Raw genomic sequence first — 17,766 nt, 5'->3', positions numbered from 1 at the left:
TTCACTTATTATTAAAGTTGTATTTTCAATACGGTCAGTAACACTGTATTTTAGACAGGTATGGATTTGGACATTGTGGCATCATTGCTGAATACCACTGGGTTCATGACTGCTTAGGATAAAGAGAAAAGGAAGCTGCATAAAACATTTCTGACCTTGAGAAGTCTGGTGATACCATGTCAGTGCTTGGAACTGGGAGGTTGTTACGAAAAATTAATGTTTAACAGCAGGGTAGAGTTTTTCAATGGCTTCCTGTGGACCGAGGCACCAAGGCACATTTAACAAAAATGTTCGCTAACAGCTATTGTTCCTCTGGGACCAGTCGTAGCCAACACACGTCGCGCTCTGCATTGCACTGGATGCTAAATGATTAAAATGCGTAAATTAACGGATGTTAATAGCTCTTGTCAAACTTGATTTCACTGAGGCCTGATTAACCTGGAGAAAGTACAAAGAAGTAAGCTAGGTTGTTTAATTTACAGTAACAGTTTCCCTCCCTCTCAGACCACATTTGTTCTGTACCAAGTGGTTTATGTTTTATCCGCCCCTCCCTGGTAACTTTCTATTAATAAAGTGAGTTTATGCTTGAAATTCATACTGTGTGCTGTTCTTTACAGCTTCCCCTTAGGTAACCTTCAGGCTTGTCTGAAAGCTTGGTAGCAAGGTGATGTCATTAAGATTGGTCTGCAGAAGGTAAAGTACAATTAATGGCTCTTGTGGCTAACTCCCGTTATGGAGTGTTTTGTCCTTAATGGCAAAAAGACATTCCTCATGCGAAAGGCGGCCACCTAGGTTGGATTATAACTGTGCTTCCAATGCAGGAAGGTTAAAATCACTTGAATTACATTGTAATTTCTGCAAGCTAAGAGGGCACAGAGTGACAGTCACATTAGTTAATAGCCAGGGATTTCTCTTAAGTTACAAGTAATGGGAAGGGTCCAATCCTTACATAGAATTATTTAAAATTCTGAAATAAAAATAAGATGGCTTAAAAATTATGGATAGATTTCAGAGTAGTTCTGTCATTATTACATTTTCATTCTGTGTGCAAACCCAGATCTTTTCCAGTTTTTGTGCAGGGTACAGCACTTGCAGACCACAGCTATGAGTGGGCAGAGGGGCAGCGAAGTCTATTTTGTTAATCAGGGCTGCTCAGACAAGGGTCACTGTGGATGAGAAAACTGGTAAGACCTATGAATGAGTGCTGTGATAGAAAGCTTGAATTAAAGCCTTGAAAAATAAAGGCTACAAACTGGGGATGAATGGAGAATGGCCTGTCTTTGTTTATAGTGTTGATAACATGGTTTCTGCAAATATCTTCATTTCTGATAGCAGCAGGTAACCCGCAGTGCATCCCAGGAGCCTCACAGGGTGTTCAGATGCTGAAGAAGTTCCCTTAAGCGGAGAGGACAATTTTGTTGTTATTGAGAAGACTCAGTAGGAGCTTGATGACAAGGTACACTTACAGGGAGCCCATTCAGGCCAAAGTCAAGTCAGGGGGAAAAAATTAATCTAGTGGTTTATAAGGCAAATTTTTAAATGGGTTTAACGCTTGGGGTAAGCAGTCAAGGGAATTGCCTGAGGAGGACTTGCATTAGCCAAACACAGGTTTATAAATTTGGGTTAGGTGTGCTAAATGGAGGTCAGGCTCAGTGGTCTGTTGGTTTTAATACCCATTAAATATGTCAAACGGTGGTGGAGTGTAGACTCATGAAGTCTAAATGGGTCAAGATTGTTTAGATTCAGTCCTTGTGCTTTGACCATGGGAAAGTGAAGATCTAATAACTGTCAGCTGGGGACTGTGCTGTTGGCTAACCACTATAATAATCTCCTTGTGATTTGGGATCTTTAAGGGCCTGTTAAGGGTCCGTAAAGACTGTTAAACTGGGGTGGGGTCTAGATGTTCTGTGGAGTAAAACTGATGAGCATCTTGCCTGGAGAAAGTCCCCGTGGCTCTTCTTTAAGAAAGCACTGACCTGTACAGGTGAAGTGAGGACACAGGGATAAACCCTTGTATTTTGGGTTGATTTCAGATAAGCATTTGTTTTTATGTGCCACAGACTTGAATTACACTGTTCCTCAGTTAAAGAAGCGTGTCTCTTATGTAAATTTATTAGCAAACCTGCAATATTATATGAGCAAATGTTCACCTTACTACAGCCGTTGATGATTCTGCTTTTGGATCTCCTGCAGACCAGTTGCTTTCTGCCCTGGGGAGGATGTATGGGACAAATGGGTGCTTAGAGAAAAGCTGCATTTGTGTACAGAAATCTTTAATCTCTGACTTGAAGGCTTTTTCTCTTCTGCTCGAAGCACTGTAACTTTCTTCCCATGGGAAAATGGAAAGTACGGGAGAGATGGCCTGTCATTACATATTCAAGGGGCTCTGTTTCTGATTACACCAAGGTCCACTGATTAAAGCTTTGCTCATTAACTTCATTTTCCCTAGTTGGCTGACAGCTGAGCGGCTCGCGCAAGGCGAGGAGTGGCGTTTCCAGCACCAGTTTGGCGTGTTGGCAGTTCCCCCAGAAGCCCTACTGCCGTGGGTACCGCGTGTGGGAGGTGGGATTGCTTGGGGATGCTGGAAGCCAGAGTGAGTCTGCAGTCAGACAACCTCGTCAGTCTGCTGCCGTTGTCTCGCTGCTGGCGGGGATGAGTTCCACTGGGTGATGTTTCTGTGTGTATTGCTGATTTACTCTGTGAGATAGGCTTTGGTTTATGTCGAGCCATTGACACACGGAGACAGGAATAAATAAGACTTGCTAACCCGATAGCTCCTAGCATGCAAGCAGGGAAGTTTTTGCATCTCAAATACCCAAGTTCTGGGTTCGGTGTTGGATCAGGGCATGGTTTTCTTATCAGCTTGGAGTCTTTTCACAGCACTCAGATTTTGAGAGATGTCCCCCCTGATCTCATTGGCTGCATGTGTTCATTTTTTTTCCCCAAATACAGAGTTCTGAACGTAATACTAGTTCACCACCTTGTTAGCACTGTGGCAGTCGGGTAAGGCAGCCATATTTAGAGAGCCCAGGAGCCTTAATTTTTAATTTAATTTGATTTTTTATTTCTTAACCTTCCTTTTCCCACCACACATCAAAGCCTGAAGAAAATTTCCAAATTTCTGCCAAGTTTAAATTTCTAATTCTTGTCCAAATGATGTGATGCTGTGGCTCTGTCAACCTGAAATACAGACTGCAGAAAGCTTAAAAAGCTGTAACGGTGAGGGTTGAGGAAGCACAGATGAGCTGTAATCTGTCTGTTGCTATTTCAGATTGGCTGGAGGAAAGACGACCTTTTTTACACCATTAATGAGACTCTCCTGCTAGAAGATATTTTAGTGAGATCTAATGTAGCGGTAAAGATGCTGTATGTTGTCCTTACACCTCCTTCCATGAGGGGCTACTGAGCTGGTATCTGGCTGTTACTATGTCCCCAAAATATTGTGAGTTCTTGGCTTTCTATTCTTATTTACCACTCTCACCAACACAGTCATGGCCGTTTTGGCTTCACCATCCCACACAGGAGGCTTTCACAGTAGAAACTGTCTTATAGTTGGATTTTATGCTCAGAAAGCAAGCTTAGACTAAAGCTTTCCAACTAATTTTCATTTGTGTCTGTGGCAAAATACCAAATTTGATGTCCTGGTTTCATGAAGTCATTCTCACAATGGGCAGAACTAGAAGTGGCGTGCATCCCTACTAAATTAAAAAACCTGTATACTGCAAACGTATTGATTGAATAACCATTAGTGTCATGCCGTTGAGTGCCTAAGAGATTACAGTAAAAAACTTGGGTAAGCTGGTCATACGGGTGGCTCCACTAAGCCTTTGTTTGGCTCTTAAAAGGATCTGTGTTTTGACAGGTTGGTAATCAGACTTCTGTCTCCACAAATAAACTGTAGATTGGTCTCTGAAGGCCATTGAACTATGAAAGACAAGAGGCTGTGAAAGAAATCAGATGTACATCTAATTACCAAAGAGGCTGACTTTGAGTATAAAATAATGAGTACCATGCTTTAAAAAGCAAACCCAAGCCTTTTTAGTTTGCCTAAACCTGCCCTTAGAAGCAAGTAGGAGCATGAGAGATTACACAGTACTGGTATTAAATGGTTATTTTTAATATATTTATATATATATATAAATACACATGCACACACACTATATACAATGGTTACTGTTATATATATTATATATATAATGGTTGCTGCTAAAGGCATGGTATTTTGGTTGTATCTGAAGCTTATAAATAATCTGTCCTATAAAATAGTCCCAATGCAGAGTGCATCGCGGTAGTCAGTAGAAGAGCAGATGTGACCCTTGCTGCAGATTTCATCCGTGTTTTTAATGGAGGAGAACTGAAGTCCAAATGTTTGCGTGTAACAGAGTAGGAGGCTGGTGGCAAACACAATGATTCAGCTGACATCCGCTGGATAGAACATTTAGATAGCAGAAATTATTTGGCATATTTTCAAAGAACTGGTCAGTCTGTCTGGGGTGGTGTCTATAAAATACTGGTTTAGACTTGCAAGTGAATGGACATAATAGCGCTTTTCTTTATTTTTTTGTGTGTCTTTCTTTTCTTTTTTTTTTTTCCTTGTAGGATTTTTCTTATGACCAAGTTTTTGGTGGGGTGGATTCAGTATGGCTTAATCTTATATCAAAGGAGTGCTTGGTCAATTAAAGCAGGCGCTAACTTGCAGCGGTGTTGCCTTTCTCACTCTCCTGTCCTGCTTCTCTTTGTGCCTCTTCTCCAAATTTAATTTTAACAGAAATTTATTGTTCAGGGTTTTTTGTCCACTGTTCAAAGTGATGTAGAATTTGCAGTCTAGACTTTTGAATATCTGACCCCTGGTCATAGTACTGAATGTGGATGAGACTGTTTAATTGCTATAAACCCATCTAAGATCACAATACAAAGAACAGTGAAAACCCCCAATATTTAGTGAAGATTCATATGCACACCCATATTGGAAACTGACCTTTGAGTTCTTCCTTTCCAGTTAATGAGCAGGGACTGCTCAGCTCCTCCAGCCGGGCTCATCTCCTGGTTAATATTCATATCCCCAAGGAGATGATCGGCTGCATTCCTGAACAATTCTGGTGGTTCTAGGTTTAACAGCCTTGCTGAGAGGGCAGGCTCTGCAGTTTTAGGATATTTTTTTTTTTTCTGTAGGTGTATTTCTCTGGGAGAACTCTTCATTTTGCTTCGGTCCAGTCTGAGTGAGTTCTCGGTCCCAACTATTTTCTGCATTGGAAATTTTATATTGAGTTATTTTTCCTTTTGAGATTTTTGCCAGCATCTCAGAAGTTCCCAAGTGTCTCATGTCTGTTGATAGTACCTTGAGCACATCCATTCCCTCAGCCTGTTTCCTGAGGGAGAGAAAGATGCTGTTGCTTTTGTGTGGAAAAGAGGTAGTTGGGGAAATGGCAGGGACTGTGTAACAGGATCAGACAGGTTGGTGGGCCTGCCCGTGAATGTAAACTCCAGTTCAGAGCTTCAGCTCCAAAAATATTTCCCTAGATGGATAAACTTAAAAATAATTTCCAAATGCATGCTGTTGACAAGGTTAAAGATTTAATAAAAGAGGAAATCTAAGCATACTGAAATAGAAATTATTCTTTATAGTATGTCATCATCTTATAAAAAAAAAAAAATCATTGTCTTGACCTGTAGGAGCGTTCCAGTGGATTCAGTATATGTAGATTATAGAATCATAGAACAGGATCACAGAATGGTTTTGGTTGGGTTAAAGACCATGTAGTTCCAACCCCCTGCCAGGGACAGGGACACCTTCCACTAGACCAGGTTGCTCCAAGCCCCGTCCAACCTGACCCTGAACACTTCCAGGGATGGGGCAGCCACAGCTTCTCTGGGCAGCCTGTGCCAGTGCCTCACCACACTCACAGTAAAGAATTTCTTCCCAATATTGCATTTAAATCTACCTTCTATTTAGTTTAAAGCCATTCACCCTTGTCCTATCACTGCAGGCCCTTGTAAGAAGTCCCTCTGCAGCTTTCTTGTCAGCCCCTTTAGGTACTGGAAGGCCGCTCTAAGGTCTCCCCGGAGCCTTCTCTCCTCCAGGCTGAACGACCCCAGCTCTCAGTCTTTCTTCATATTGTTGTCCTGAGCTGGAACCATTCCCTCGTCCACTGCACCTGCACAGCTGCAAGGACGACTGAAAAAATGTTTGAGAAACTGCTGCTCAAGTCTTTGAAGAGCTTGGCACCTCTGTGTTGCAAAAGGGTCAGCCTGTGGTCTTAACAGTCTGGGCTGCAGTAATAATTATGGTAAACTATACTATATAAAACTGAAAAAGTTCTGCAGAAACGATATAACTCCTATAAAGACCATTCTGATGTTGACTTGGCAGAAAGGCTTAAAGTGGAAAAATTTATAGCTCACTTGGGAAAACATCTCTTTGAAAGCCAGGAATGGGAGAACAGAGGCAGCCCAGTGTTTGCCAGGTACTGCTGCGCTGGTGTCTCCCAGTTGGTTGGGTTATACTGCGATGGGGCGAAGGGTGCATTTGGGATTGAAGAGAATTTGATTTTGAGAACAGTTTCAGCAGAAGTTAGTGGGGTTTAAGTCTACCTGATAGCAAATACCTTTGCTGGAGCAGCGAGGGAAGGGGATGTGCACAGCCTGTAGCCATATCCCAGATGAGCTGTGCCGAAAGCCATTGACAGGGACCTCTGTGTTTGTGTTAGTTCAGCTCAGGGACACCAGGACTTCACACAGGGACTCCTTATCTCACCTTTTACATAGGTAAAGACTATTAATCTCTTGCCAGTCTGCATTAATTTCCTGAGCAGCTGATCACGCTTGTAGATTGGAATAAGTTTCGACAAAACCTGACCATAAAGCTGGATGGTCCTCAAGCCACTCAGTTTTCTACCATTTTTCTTGATGGGTCAAGGCTTAAACTGGGATCTTTTCTGCAGGCTCTTGCTCCCCCTAGTGTCTGCGCAGGGCTTTTGCAGTCTGTCGCCTTGCATTAATTTCTCATTACCTTGCTCTTCCGACAGCACGGCGTTACTTTTGAAGGCCAGCTTGTTTTCATGCTTCTGCTGCAACAACTCTTAAGCAAGTCATGAAATTGTACCCAGCTTTTCAACAGAAATGGCAATCCATGCACTTCTGCATATTTGAGCAATAATTGCTAATGCTTGTTCTCTGGTCTTTAGTCCCATTTAGCTTTCAGTAACTGAAAGTTGTACATTCACTGAGGTTTGAATCAGTACTTTTCTCTGCTGTGAAACACATTACTAAGCATAAGAGTGTCCTTGCTTCATTTGGCCTGGTGGCCATTTCATCTGCCTTCTGAAGTAAGTTTTAAAAAGCTTTTTCTAATTGTTTGCAGTTTTCCTGGAGCCGGGTACTTAGCACAGTGCACCTTTCTGAGCAGCTCAGTACTGGTGTCCTGTGTTTTATAATAATAAACATTGATTTGAGTCATGGATGTTAGAAACCACCATCCACAGGCAGCTAAATGTTGGGTAGCATCTGGCAGATTTTGTTTCAATGTGTTTTCACTGTGTCTTCACCTCTCATATGAAGGGATCATGTTAGAGAAGGAGAAAACAAATCCTTACTTGCTCATTCTGAGCTAGAACTTCATTTAATCTAAAACTTAAACAGAACTTAAATAGTGGCAGGCAAAAATACTTTACCCACATTTTCTAGGTTGCTTTTGCTAAAATAAGGTTGTAGGGCCCAGCGTGAGAAGTGGTGGGAACACAAGACTTGTTCTTTGCAGACAAATATGTTACTGAAATTGGTGATCCAAGATACTGTCCAAAACTTTAAAGGTTTGCTTTGCATGCATTTTCAATGAAAAATGCAACAACTGGGTGTTTAATATAGCTGAACCTTTTGTTAGTAAGCAGAGTTGGATCAAAGCTCAAAGAGTGGTTGAGGCTGGAAGGGATCTCAGGAGATCATCAAGTCCAGCCCACCATGTGCTGGGCCACTTAGAGCTGTTTACCCAGGACCCCATCCAGTCAGGTGTTGGATATCTCCAAGGATGGAGCCTCCATAACCTCTCTGGACAGCCTGTGCCAGAGCAGGGTCACCTTCTCAGTGAAGAAGGTTTTTTTGTGATTAAATGGAATTTCTTGTATCTTAGTTTGTGCTTGGTGCCTCTTGTCCATTCAGTGGTCACCACTGAGAAAGACCCTGGCTCCCTCTTGTTCATTCCCTCCCATCAGGTGTTTTCACCCTGCTAAAGGCCTCTTGAGCTAAGCCATCTTTTCCCCAGGCTGAGCAGTCCCAACTGTTGGCCTCTCCTCATGTGACCAATGCTCCAGTCCCTTAACCATCACCGTGGTCCTGTGCTGGGCTCACTCCAGGGTGTTTCTGTCTCTCTTGTCCTGGGAAGCCCAGTACTGGACCCTGCACATCAGTGATGGGCAGAGGGGCAGGACCACCTCCCTCTCTTGCAGGCAATGCTCTGCCCAACATAGCCTAGTGCACTGGTGGCCACCTTTGCCTTGAGGGCATATTGCTACTCATGGTCCACAGGACACCCAATGCCTCTCTGCAGAGCTCCTTTCCAGCCTGGTTGGCCTCCAGGATGTACTGGTGTGTGGCGTGTATGGGGTTTGTGTGGCAAGGTTTTGGTAGCAGGGCACTGCTGGGGTGGTTTCTGTGAGAAGCTGCTAGAAGCTTCCCCTATGTCTGATGGAGCCAATGCCAGCTGGCTCCCAGATGGACCCACTGCTGGCCAAGGCTGAGCTCATCAGTGGCGGTGGTCGTGCCTCTGGGATAATGTATTTAAGAAGGGGAAAAAGTAAAACTGTGCTACTGCAGCAGAAGAGAGGAGTGATACTATGTGAGAGCAACATCCCTGCAGCCCCCCGGTCAGCGCAGGAGGGGCTCCGGGCACCAGAGCAGAGATTCCCCGGCAGCCCATGGTGAAGCCCATGGTGAGGCAGGCTGTGCCCTCAGCCCTTGGAGGTCCATGGAGGAGCAGATCCCCACCTGGAGCCCATGGGGGACCCCGTGCTGGGGCAGAGGGATGCCCAAAGGAGGCTGTGACCCTGTGGGCAGCCCATGCTGGAGCAGGCTCCTGGCAGGACCTGTGGTCCCATGGAGAGAGGAGCCCCGGCTGGGGCAGGGTTGCTGGTGGGGCTTGTGCCCCCACGGGGACCAGCACTGGAGCAGCCTGGGCCTGAAGGACTGTACCCCATGGGAGGGACTCACGCTGGAGAAGTTCATGGAGGCCTGTCTCCCGTGGGAGGGACCCCACGCTGGAGCAGGGGAAGAGTGTGAGGAGGAAGGAGCAGCAGAGACAATGTGTGATGGGCTGACCACAACTCTCATTCCCTGTCCCCCTGCGCCGCTCAGGAGGAGGTAGAAGAAATTGGGCGCAAAGTTGAGCCTGGGAAGAAGGGAGGGGTGGGGGTTAAGTGTTTTAAGATTTAGCTTTTATTTCTCATTACCCTGACACTGATTTGATTGGCAATAAATTAAATTTTTCCCCAAGTCAAGTCTGTCTGTGACAGTAATTGGTGAGTGATGTCCCTATCCTTATCTCTACCCACGGGCCTTTCATTCTGTTTTTTCTCCCCTGCCCAGCTGAGGAGGGGAGTAACAGAGTGGCTTTGGTGGATACGTAGCATCCAGCCAGGGTTAACCCACCACATAGAGCTGTCCCTCCCCAGTGACAGGAGTTGGCATTTCCCTTGGTTGAACTTCATGAGAATCCTCTCTGCGCATTTCTCCGTGCTTTCCAGGTGGATCAGACTCCTGCTCTGCCTCATCACCCAGCTCATCAATGAAGATGTGCAACAGTCCTGGCACGAGTATGGACTCCAGGGTATGCTGCTGGTGACTGGCCTCCAGCCAGACTTCATGCCACCAGTCACAACCTTCTGGGCGAGTTGTATTCACTCCACTTTGTTGTTTGCTTACTAATGTCTGTGCAGGACTTGCCAGCATATACAACAAATTCTAAATATTAGCTGACTTTACAATTTCTTTTCCAATCTGTGCTGTTGCTAATTTATTGAAAGGGAGGGTTAATTGTCAGTGTTTCTTAAGTATTTTGAAGGCTGAAAGATATGTTGAAGCAGTAACTGGGAAGTTACCATGATCTGTAGTGTCAGTAAGGCAGTAGGTGTTATGGCTTATGCCAAAGATGTGGGTAATCAACAAGACTGAGCTTCTGCTGTGCCTTTCACCTGGGAACTCTGAAACCGCGAATCCTGGTCGGTTCTTACGTTAGTTTGGAAAAACATGACTCAAACAGGCTAAACTATTTGTCCCTTTGTTCTACAGCAGCCAGGCTGCATGGGTTTTTTTGCAGGCTGCTGTGCTGGTGCAGTATATTTGGCAAGGTTTTGTGTTGCCTCTCCTTTTTAAGCCATATTCTGTGTGTGTATATATATACACACACACACACACACACATATATATATAACTATAGTTGGTTCTGTCTTTCAAATGACCCACCCTCCCTGCGTTTAACAGCAAAACTGAAACTGGCTCACCTGCGACACCAGCGAGGTATGAGATGGTTTTGAGGTTAATTTTACAGCAGTAGGAGCCCCTGTTTATTATAGAATCATCAAATGGTTTGGGTTGGAAGGGACCTTTCAAGGCCATCTAGTCCAGCCACCAGTCCAGCAGGGACACCTTCCACTAGACCAGGTTGCTCCAAGCCCCGTCCAACCTGCCCTTGAATATTTCCAGGGATGGGGCAGCCACAGCTTCTCTGGGCAGCCTGTGCCAGTGCCTCACCACCTTCAGTGTAAAAAATTTCTTATATCCATTCTGAATACACCCTGTTTTAGTTTAAAAACATTCCCTCTGTCGCTACAGGGGACATCTGAGATAAGGCTGCCCATGACTGTGTTGCACAGCAGGCTCTGAAGATGACTGGCGCTGGTGGTGGCAGCAGCTGTTTTAAGGAACGACCTCCACTGTAAGAGTAGGTAGACGGCATCTGATGGTGAACCTTATAAAGAAGTTGGGGAAGGCATCATTATTACATGGATGTTGCTGTGGGGTTTGCTTTCAAGCCACGAAGGTAGTGGAGCAGCCTGGGAAATGCTTTGTGCTCGGGCTGGGATGCCTGCTGTGCAGGGACAGCTAGTGCTCTAGGAAGCACTTAGCTGGCTGTATGGGAATATGCTTGGTGTGCAAAGCCTGTATGTCTGGTGCCTCGTGGTGTGGTGGGTCTGGTGGGAGTGTCTGAGATGTCCACCTGATGAGGGATCGCTGGGCACTGCTGTCCCTTCTGCTGCAGGAGGGGATGTGACCAGTAGCCACAGTTGGCTGAAATGCTGTTCAGGGGAGTGAATAGATAAAGAGGTTTTTTTCTGGCTTAATGTTGCTTGGAGATAGGAATATAATGGCCTGAAGGGTTGAAGGCAGCACTGAACAGAAGCTTCTTTCAATCTGGAAGGGCGAGCTTCCCAACAGTGTGAAAATATCACCCCAAAATAACAATTTTCCCCAGTTACTGCTAACGGCCTTAGGTGGTGACGCAGCAAAATATATCTACTCGACTTGGGCTGTGCATAGTGTTTGTCCAGAAGATTTGAGTTACATGTCTTTGGCTTGTTTTCACCTGTAGCCTCATGCCACCCTGTCTTAGCCAGAAATAGCAAACGTCAAAATTTCTGGCATTTAAATTGTTCACCTGATGAAAGAGCAGAACAAGGAAGGGAACCTGGCAACTTCTTCTATCCATCTAGGTGTGCTGGCAGCCCAATGGGATATGTGTGCTGGTCGTGTGCAAGCTGGTGGCTCACAAAGCCCATAGCTCACAAGCCAAGTTCTTTGCCTGGCTGCTGGAACAGGAGGAAGTTGGTGAAGGGAGGATTGTGTCAACTATTGCCCCAAATAAAATGCTTTATGTGAAGAAAAGTAAAACAAGGAAATGTTTGTGCAGGCCAATGGGCTGCTGGACCTTTCTGGCAGAGAAGGGGGATTTCCATGTGCATCTCCAGTGAGATGGTGCCAGCTCCACCTTCGCTTCACCCTGTTCACTTCGCAGGTGGAAACATACTGGTAAAATACCAGAGTGGGCTCAGAAAATGGTTACAGATGGCTCATTAATTCCTGAGGGCGGAATCCTTCATTATTTTGAGTGAACCAGAGAGGTTTTAGTTAAGTTGAACCCTCAGCTCGACTCTTCAGCACTGCAAAGTGGCAAAATTTTGTTTGTATTGCAGTCCAGGCCATTGTGGAGCCACTGGCTGTGGAAATGTGCCTTTGCAGGAGCAGAAGATCCTTTTGCAATTGCTCTGCCTACAAAATCTTCTATTGTCCTCTTTGCCTTCTGCAGAGCATGGGCTGAGCATGCTCAGCAGAGGGAGCTGCAGCCCCGCCAGCCTGCTCCATCCCTGCTTTTCCCTGAGATAGGGCTAAGTGCAAATCATTTAAACATATTTATCTGGTTCAGTGTGCAGCCACGGGATTATGGAGGTCGTTTCTAACTATATTGAGTTTGAAGCTGAAAACCGTTCAGCGTGAGAGGTGTCTGTGTGCTGTTTGTTTGAAGTTGCATGAACTTTTGATAGTGCAAAGTACAGTCCTTGTTGCAGGAGACCTATAGCTCTAAATATAGGTGTGCCTGTTTGACCTTGCTGTTGTATTGATCAGGGTATTGGCATTCCGGTGACGCGAGGCTAGGGGCATAGGCAGGCGATGGATGAATGTCTCCATGCCACAGTTAGGTTGCTCTCATTAGCTCTCGGCTCTAACATTGAGCAGAGCTGGGGTTGGTGTGAAATCACGGCTGCAAAAATGGGCTGGATCTGAGCGCTTCACCCGGTGCAGGATTTTGAACAGAAATGAGGAACCAAGCTGCCTGTCTCGCCCCTGAATACTTGGCTAATGAGGCTGGTTCATAACGAAGACCTCACTGGGGAGAACATCTGTCCACCAAAGTACCCAGCAAGCAGCTCAAGAGCAAGGGGGCTTGGCTGCTGGACTGGTGCATCCCACTGCCATCCCTCTGCATCCCCTCTGCCAAACAAATGTAAGTGAGGAGAGTTTCACCTATGGAGAAGTGGGACAGCAATGCCAGCACCTCTGCTTTCCATGTGCCCGAGTGGATGGTGAGTTATTTAGCTTGTTGTTTTAGTCAGCACCTAGCCAGCTGATTGCTGCTTAATTTCTGGAGGGAGCTTCACATCTCGCTGCTCCATGTTGGGATGTGATGCCATTTAGCTGGAACGAGGGTCATTAAAAGTCCGATATTAATGAGGACTGCTAGACATCCTCCCCTGCCAATGCAGCATCATTCTTTGGCGCGAGCTGCCTAACTGAAAGTGGCCAAGTGACGGAGGGAATGGCCCCCCATGGGCCACCCCATCTTGCAGATTTGTTATATTAAGAACTAATTTTTGTAGCAGTTTGGGACCAGCAGTGAGGAGGAGTGTGAGAAACTGCGGTGTGTTCCAGGAGACTTGGAATTTCATCAGGATCAGCACTGCAGATACTGTCTTTTCAGCTACTTTAATTTGTATCATCAATTTAGATTCTGTTGTTGGAATAAAACCTCTAAAACTTAAGACACCTTTCAGGGCATTGCGTGCTGCTCCACTTCATTTTGGTGGTTAAAGAGGTTAGAATAAATACCAGCAAATATTAAAATAGACTTTGCTTTGCTTTGCTTCCTGGTGGAAAGAATTCCCAAAGCAGCTGAAAATATAATGACATTGCTCCAAAAAGCAGGCAGTGCTTGGAAGACAGAAGGTTGCGTGTCTGGAGGTTGGCTTCCCATGTCCCCTGAGGGTCTGTGCAGTGTCTTGTGGTCCAGAAATGTTCATGACTTCAGAAGCACTGAAATTCTGTGTCAGTATTTGTTACCTCTTCCTAGGTTTCTGCTCATGTCTTCCATTTCTATTTTTGGAGTCATCCCTCTTGGTAGTTCTTCTAAAAATACTTAGATCACTATAATAAAAAGTTGATATTCTTGTGCTCTTATAAGGTAGTCTTGCTGCTTTGATCTTTATCTACAAACAGAGTCCATGCATGGTGATTTGATTCAAATTTCGTTATCCCCCTTTAATATCCAGCTTTGTGTACTCCCTACTGTCACTTTCTTAGTCTTTCTGGATTTTGTTTTTGTGAATTGCAGCTTATCTTGCTGCTTCTCACTTACTTTTTATAGACTGCAGTTCCTTCAGGCTTCACCCCAGTTGTGTCGTATCAACAGTGAGGAAATTAATTTTGTATTTAAGGGTTAGCAGTGATAAGTTTTGCATAATGCACAACTTTTGTTTATTATTTCAAATGTGGATTTTTTTTGTTACAACTGTAGAAGTGTGGAGTTCTACTTAAAAACAAGCAGCAGATCTCTCCTTATGGATCTGTCCCCCTCTGTAATTTTCTCCTTTATGAATTTGGTACTGCTAGGATCTAGACTAGATGACAGAAACTTTATTTAAGTAGACCTTTTTTTCTTATGGCCATAGCAATTTCCTTTTGCAGCATGGATGTATGATTTTATAGATGATTTAAAGCTGCTGTGGCATCAGACTCCATCTACAAAGGGCTTGGGGCTATGTCCTCTAGCAAAGTTTTTTAATCAGGATTTTAACTTGACTGATTTGCATTTTATGTGGTTTCTCAGGACAGTGTGGGGGTGAACAGCCACATTTCAAGACTTAATTAGTCTAAGCTTTAAAATGCTTTTTTTTATGGTTTTTTAAGGTCATTATTTCAAACAGTCTTTTATGTCTAAATGTTCTTACCAGGGTCCTTTGTTTACTACAGTGCGCCTCTTATTATTAACCAAATAACCAAGTATTGGAAAAAGGTATTATTAGGGAATAATAATAATAAACCCTTCTGCGTTACTTCTCAGAAGAGAAAGTTAAAATACAAATTCTCCCATAATGCTGTGGCTCTTGATTGTTGGGAGGAGATCTGTGGCAGGTCGATTTTGGTTTTGCAGAACTGCATCTGAGCTGTGATGGAGATTTGGGGGTTTGCAGACCTGAGCAACAACACAAACTGAAGTTATTTATTCTGCTGCGAGCCGAATTAAGGATCACAGTACTTCCCTTACTGGGTAAAAACCTCAATTTTTGAAATCTGCAACTTGGATTTAATATTGACACCGAGCACCTATGTACCCACAGTAGTCTGGGAAAAACTTCTGTGTGCAGTTGTGAGACACATGAGTTTGTCATCCCTATGAGGATGGGATCAGAAGAAGGGGAAATTCTGAATTTTCTGTTTCCTGAAATTCTGCAGCCAGTGAGTGCGTGAGGCAGAAGTGCTGTTTGACTTGGTGTCTTGTTTGTGTAGGCTTCAGCAATTTCAGGTTGTATAATTGAGTGATGTATAATCGAGAGTTTAGTTAATCTCTATTGGCATAGTCTTTAATAGGAATCACACAGCCACAGAATGGTTGAGGTTGGAAGGAACCTCTGGAGATCACCTAGTCCAGCCCCTGCTAAAGCAGGTTCTCTCTCCCAGAGCAGGCTGCACAGTCACGTCCAGGTGGGTCTTGGATGTCTGCAGAGAAGGAGACCCCACAGCCTCGCTGGGCAGCCTGGTCCCATGCTCTGTCACCCTCACAGTAAAGAAGTTCTCCCTCATATTCAGGTGGAGCTCCCTGTGCTACAGCTTGTGCCCGTTGCCCCTTGTCGTGTCGCTGGCACCCCTGAAAAGAGCCTGGCCCCGTCCTCTTGGCACTCGTCCTTAAGGTGTTCGTAGATATTGATGAGTAAGAAATCAAGCAAAGTGGGCACAAGGCCTTCATGGATGAGCAAGGAGCTTCTGGCAAACCTCAGACAGAAGAAGGAAGTTAACGTGATGCGGGAAAGGGGGCAGACCATGTAGGAGGAATATAGGGCTGTTGTCAGAGCATGCGGGGAGGCAGTGAGGAAGGTAAGGTCCAGTTGGAATTAAACCTGGTGAGGGATGTGAAGGACAATAAGAAGGGCTTCTTCAAGTACATCAGTAGGAAAAGGGTAACTAGGGAAAATGTGGGCCCACTGCTGAATGACGTAAAGATTCTCTAGTCTTTAGGGAATTAACAGGAGAGGCTCTCACTGTAATGGTGTAAATGCTCCTGGGTTGTGCTGTAGCATCACACACATGAAGGAGCTGTATGAACAATGGATGCTGGCCGAGTACAAATGCACTTACTGCTAGAGATGATGCACTGGCTCGTGATGACTCAGTAGTGTTTTCCATCTTTGACTTTTGAGATGCTACATTTTTTTAAATTATAAAATTAAGTTGCCCCTTTGCTGCAAGTTGAAGTGATACAGAAATAACTGTTTCCTCTTTTGCCTGCCTTGTCACGGGATTGTGACCAACAGAACCGTGGTGGACTGAGGGATCTGTTCTACAGCTGGGGGAGAAAATTTCTCTCTTCCTTGTCCTTCTCATTATCCCCAGTGGAGCTGCCTGGTTTAGGTGTTTATTATTTTCTTTTTTTCAAAGATATCTCCTTTCTGCTCCCACCAGTTACAGTAGCAGGGATGGCCACACTCATTCTTGCCATGCATTGGATGTAGGTGCTGCTGTTTGCTACCATGGAAGTGTGCTCTATGTCAGTAAGCACTAAAATGTTGGAAGAGCTGCTTCTAGTTTTATCTCCAGGTTTTCCACCTGCAGCTTTAGTGCTGTGGGCCATGAAGGATTTTTTTTTTTCAAAAGAGGTAACCTGAGAGTGGGTTTCAGCCACTAGAGTGAGAGCAATGTCTTGACAGACATGGGCTGTCCTCATTAACAGTTGTCTTGGAGGTCTGAGGACGGAAACTGGTCTCAGACCTAATAAAACATAGTAAATTGAGGTGTTTGGGGCTGCAGTCTAATGTTTGCACTGTACACAAACTCAGCCCAATGCTGAACGTGAGTTAGAAATACACTGAGCTGAGAGCTGGCAGAGCACGGCAGATGCACCACTGGTGTGAGGTCTTCCTGAATCAACGATTTGAGTTTCTAACATGCTTGGAAACCACTTTGGCCCAGGTGGGTGACTCTTCGTTCCCATACTTTCTGTTCCAAGTCCTGTAGGCAAAATCAACCTTAACCTGCACATTCTCAAGCTGTTTTTTTCAGAAGAGAGATGCCAAAGGGTTAAATGGCTGTGTTAATCCTGGTGTTGGTCTCTGTGTGACCTTTTGGCTGGAGACCTGGAATCTTAAAGGCTTTGAGCTCCAGTTAAAGTTTTGGCTCAGTGAGCAGCATTGTCAGGATTACATATTAATTTAAGGCATGTGAAACTATGGAATAAATGGGTTTGAACAGTCCCTTTCTGGAAGTGATATGATCTAGGCTCAGAAGGTGGATCAGGAGAATAGAAGCTGCCTGAATTGTTGAAGCTGAGGGGTGCAGATCATTTCAAGCGTGGAGAGGGGAAGGCATTGCTGATACGGCAGAAGGGGAGCAGGTCTCTTCTCAGTTGCCTTTCAGATGCCAACACCTGGTGTCGCCGTACACATCTCCGGTTTCATGGGGGAAAGTGGAGCAGGAGATGAAATATCTGGCTTGGCAGGTCGAGTGCTGGAGGAAACCGGCTTTTCCTTCATGAATAGGGATGAGAGGGCAGGAGGAGGAGGTTGGTTCTGGTTGCTGCAAGCCCTGAGCTCTGGTGGAACATCAGAATAGTACTGTTGGTCCCCTCTCTTTTAGTCACAGCTGCAAAATTATGTTGCCATCTTTACCCTTCTTCATTAAAAAAAAATAAAATTAAATTAATTTCATCACTTGGCATCACAGATGCATGAGAAGTTTCTCCACTGAGAAGAGACCTTCCAGGCAGTTTGTCACATGAATAACCAAGTAATGGCA

General features: G+C 44.8%; 1 protein-coding gene across 2 annotated transcripts in view; it reads left to right on the top strand.

The window, feature by feature from the left end:
• The window catches only part of AHCYL2 (adenosylhomocysteinase like 2), a 109,368-nt gene that overhangs the window by 51,332 nt on the left and 40,270 nt on the right, over positions 1-17,766 (top strand). Inside the window, exon 1 of one of the 2 annotated variants that reach the window (XM_080391297.1) lies at positions 10,682-13,067. The exons of the other annotated variant lie outside the window; for it this stretch is intronic. Within the exon in view, the coding sequence (XP_080247423.1) occupies positions 13,011-13,067 (57 nt within the window). The 5' untranslated portion in view covers positions 10,682-13,010. Of the gene's footprint in view, positions 1-10,681; positions 13,068-17,766 lie in introns of those variants that run through there. 2 annotated transcript variants of the gene reach the window in all.

The sequence above is a fragment of the Falco punctatus genome (assembly GCF_963210335.1).
Source record: "Falco punctatus genome assembly, chromosome: 6".
Classification (NCBI taxonomy): domain Eukaryota; kingdom Metazoa; phylum Chordata; class Aves; order Falconiformes; family Falconidae; genus Falco; species Falco punctatus.
The sequence above is the reverse complement of the archived record's forward strand: the minus strand, read 5'-3'. Positions and strand labels throughout refer to the sequence as shown.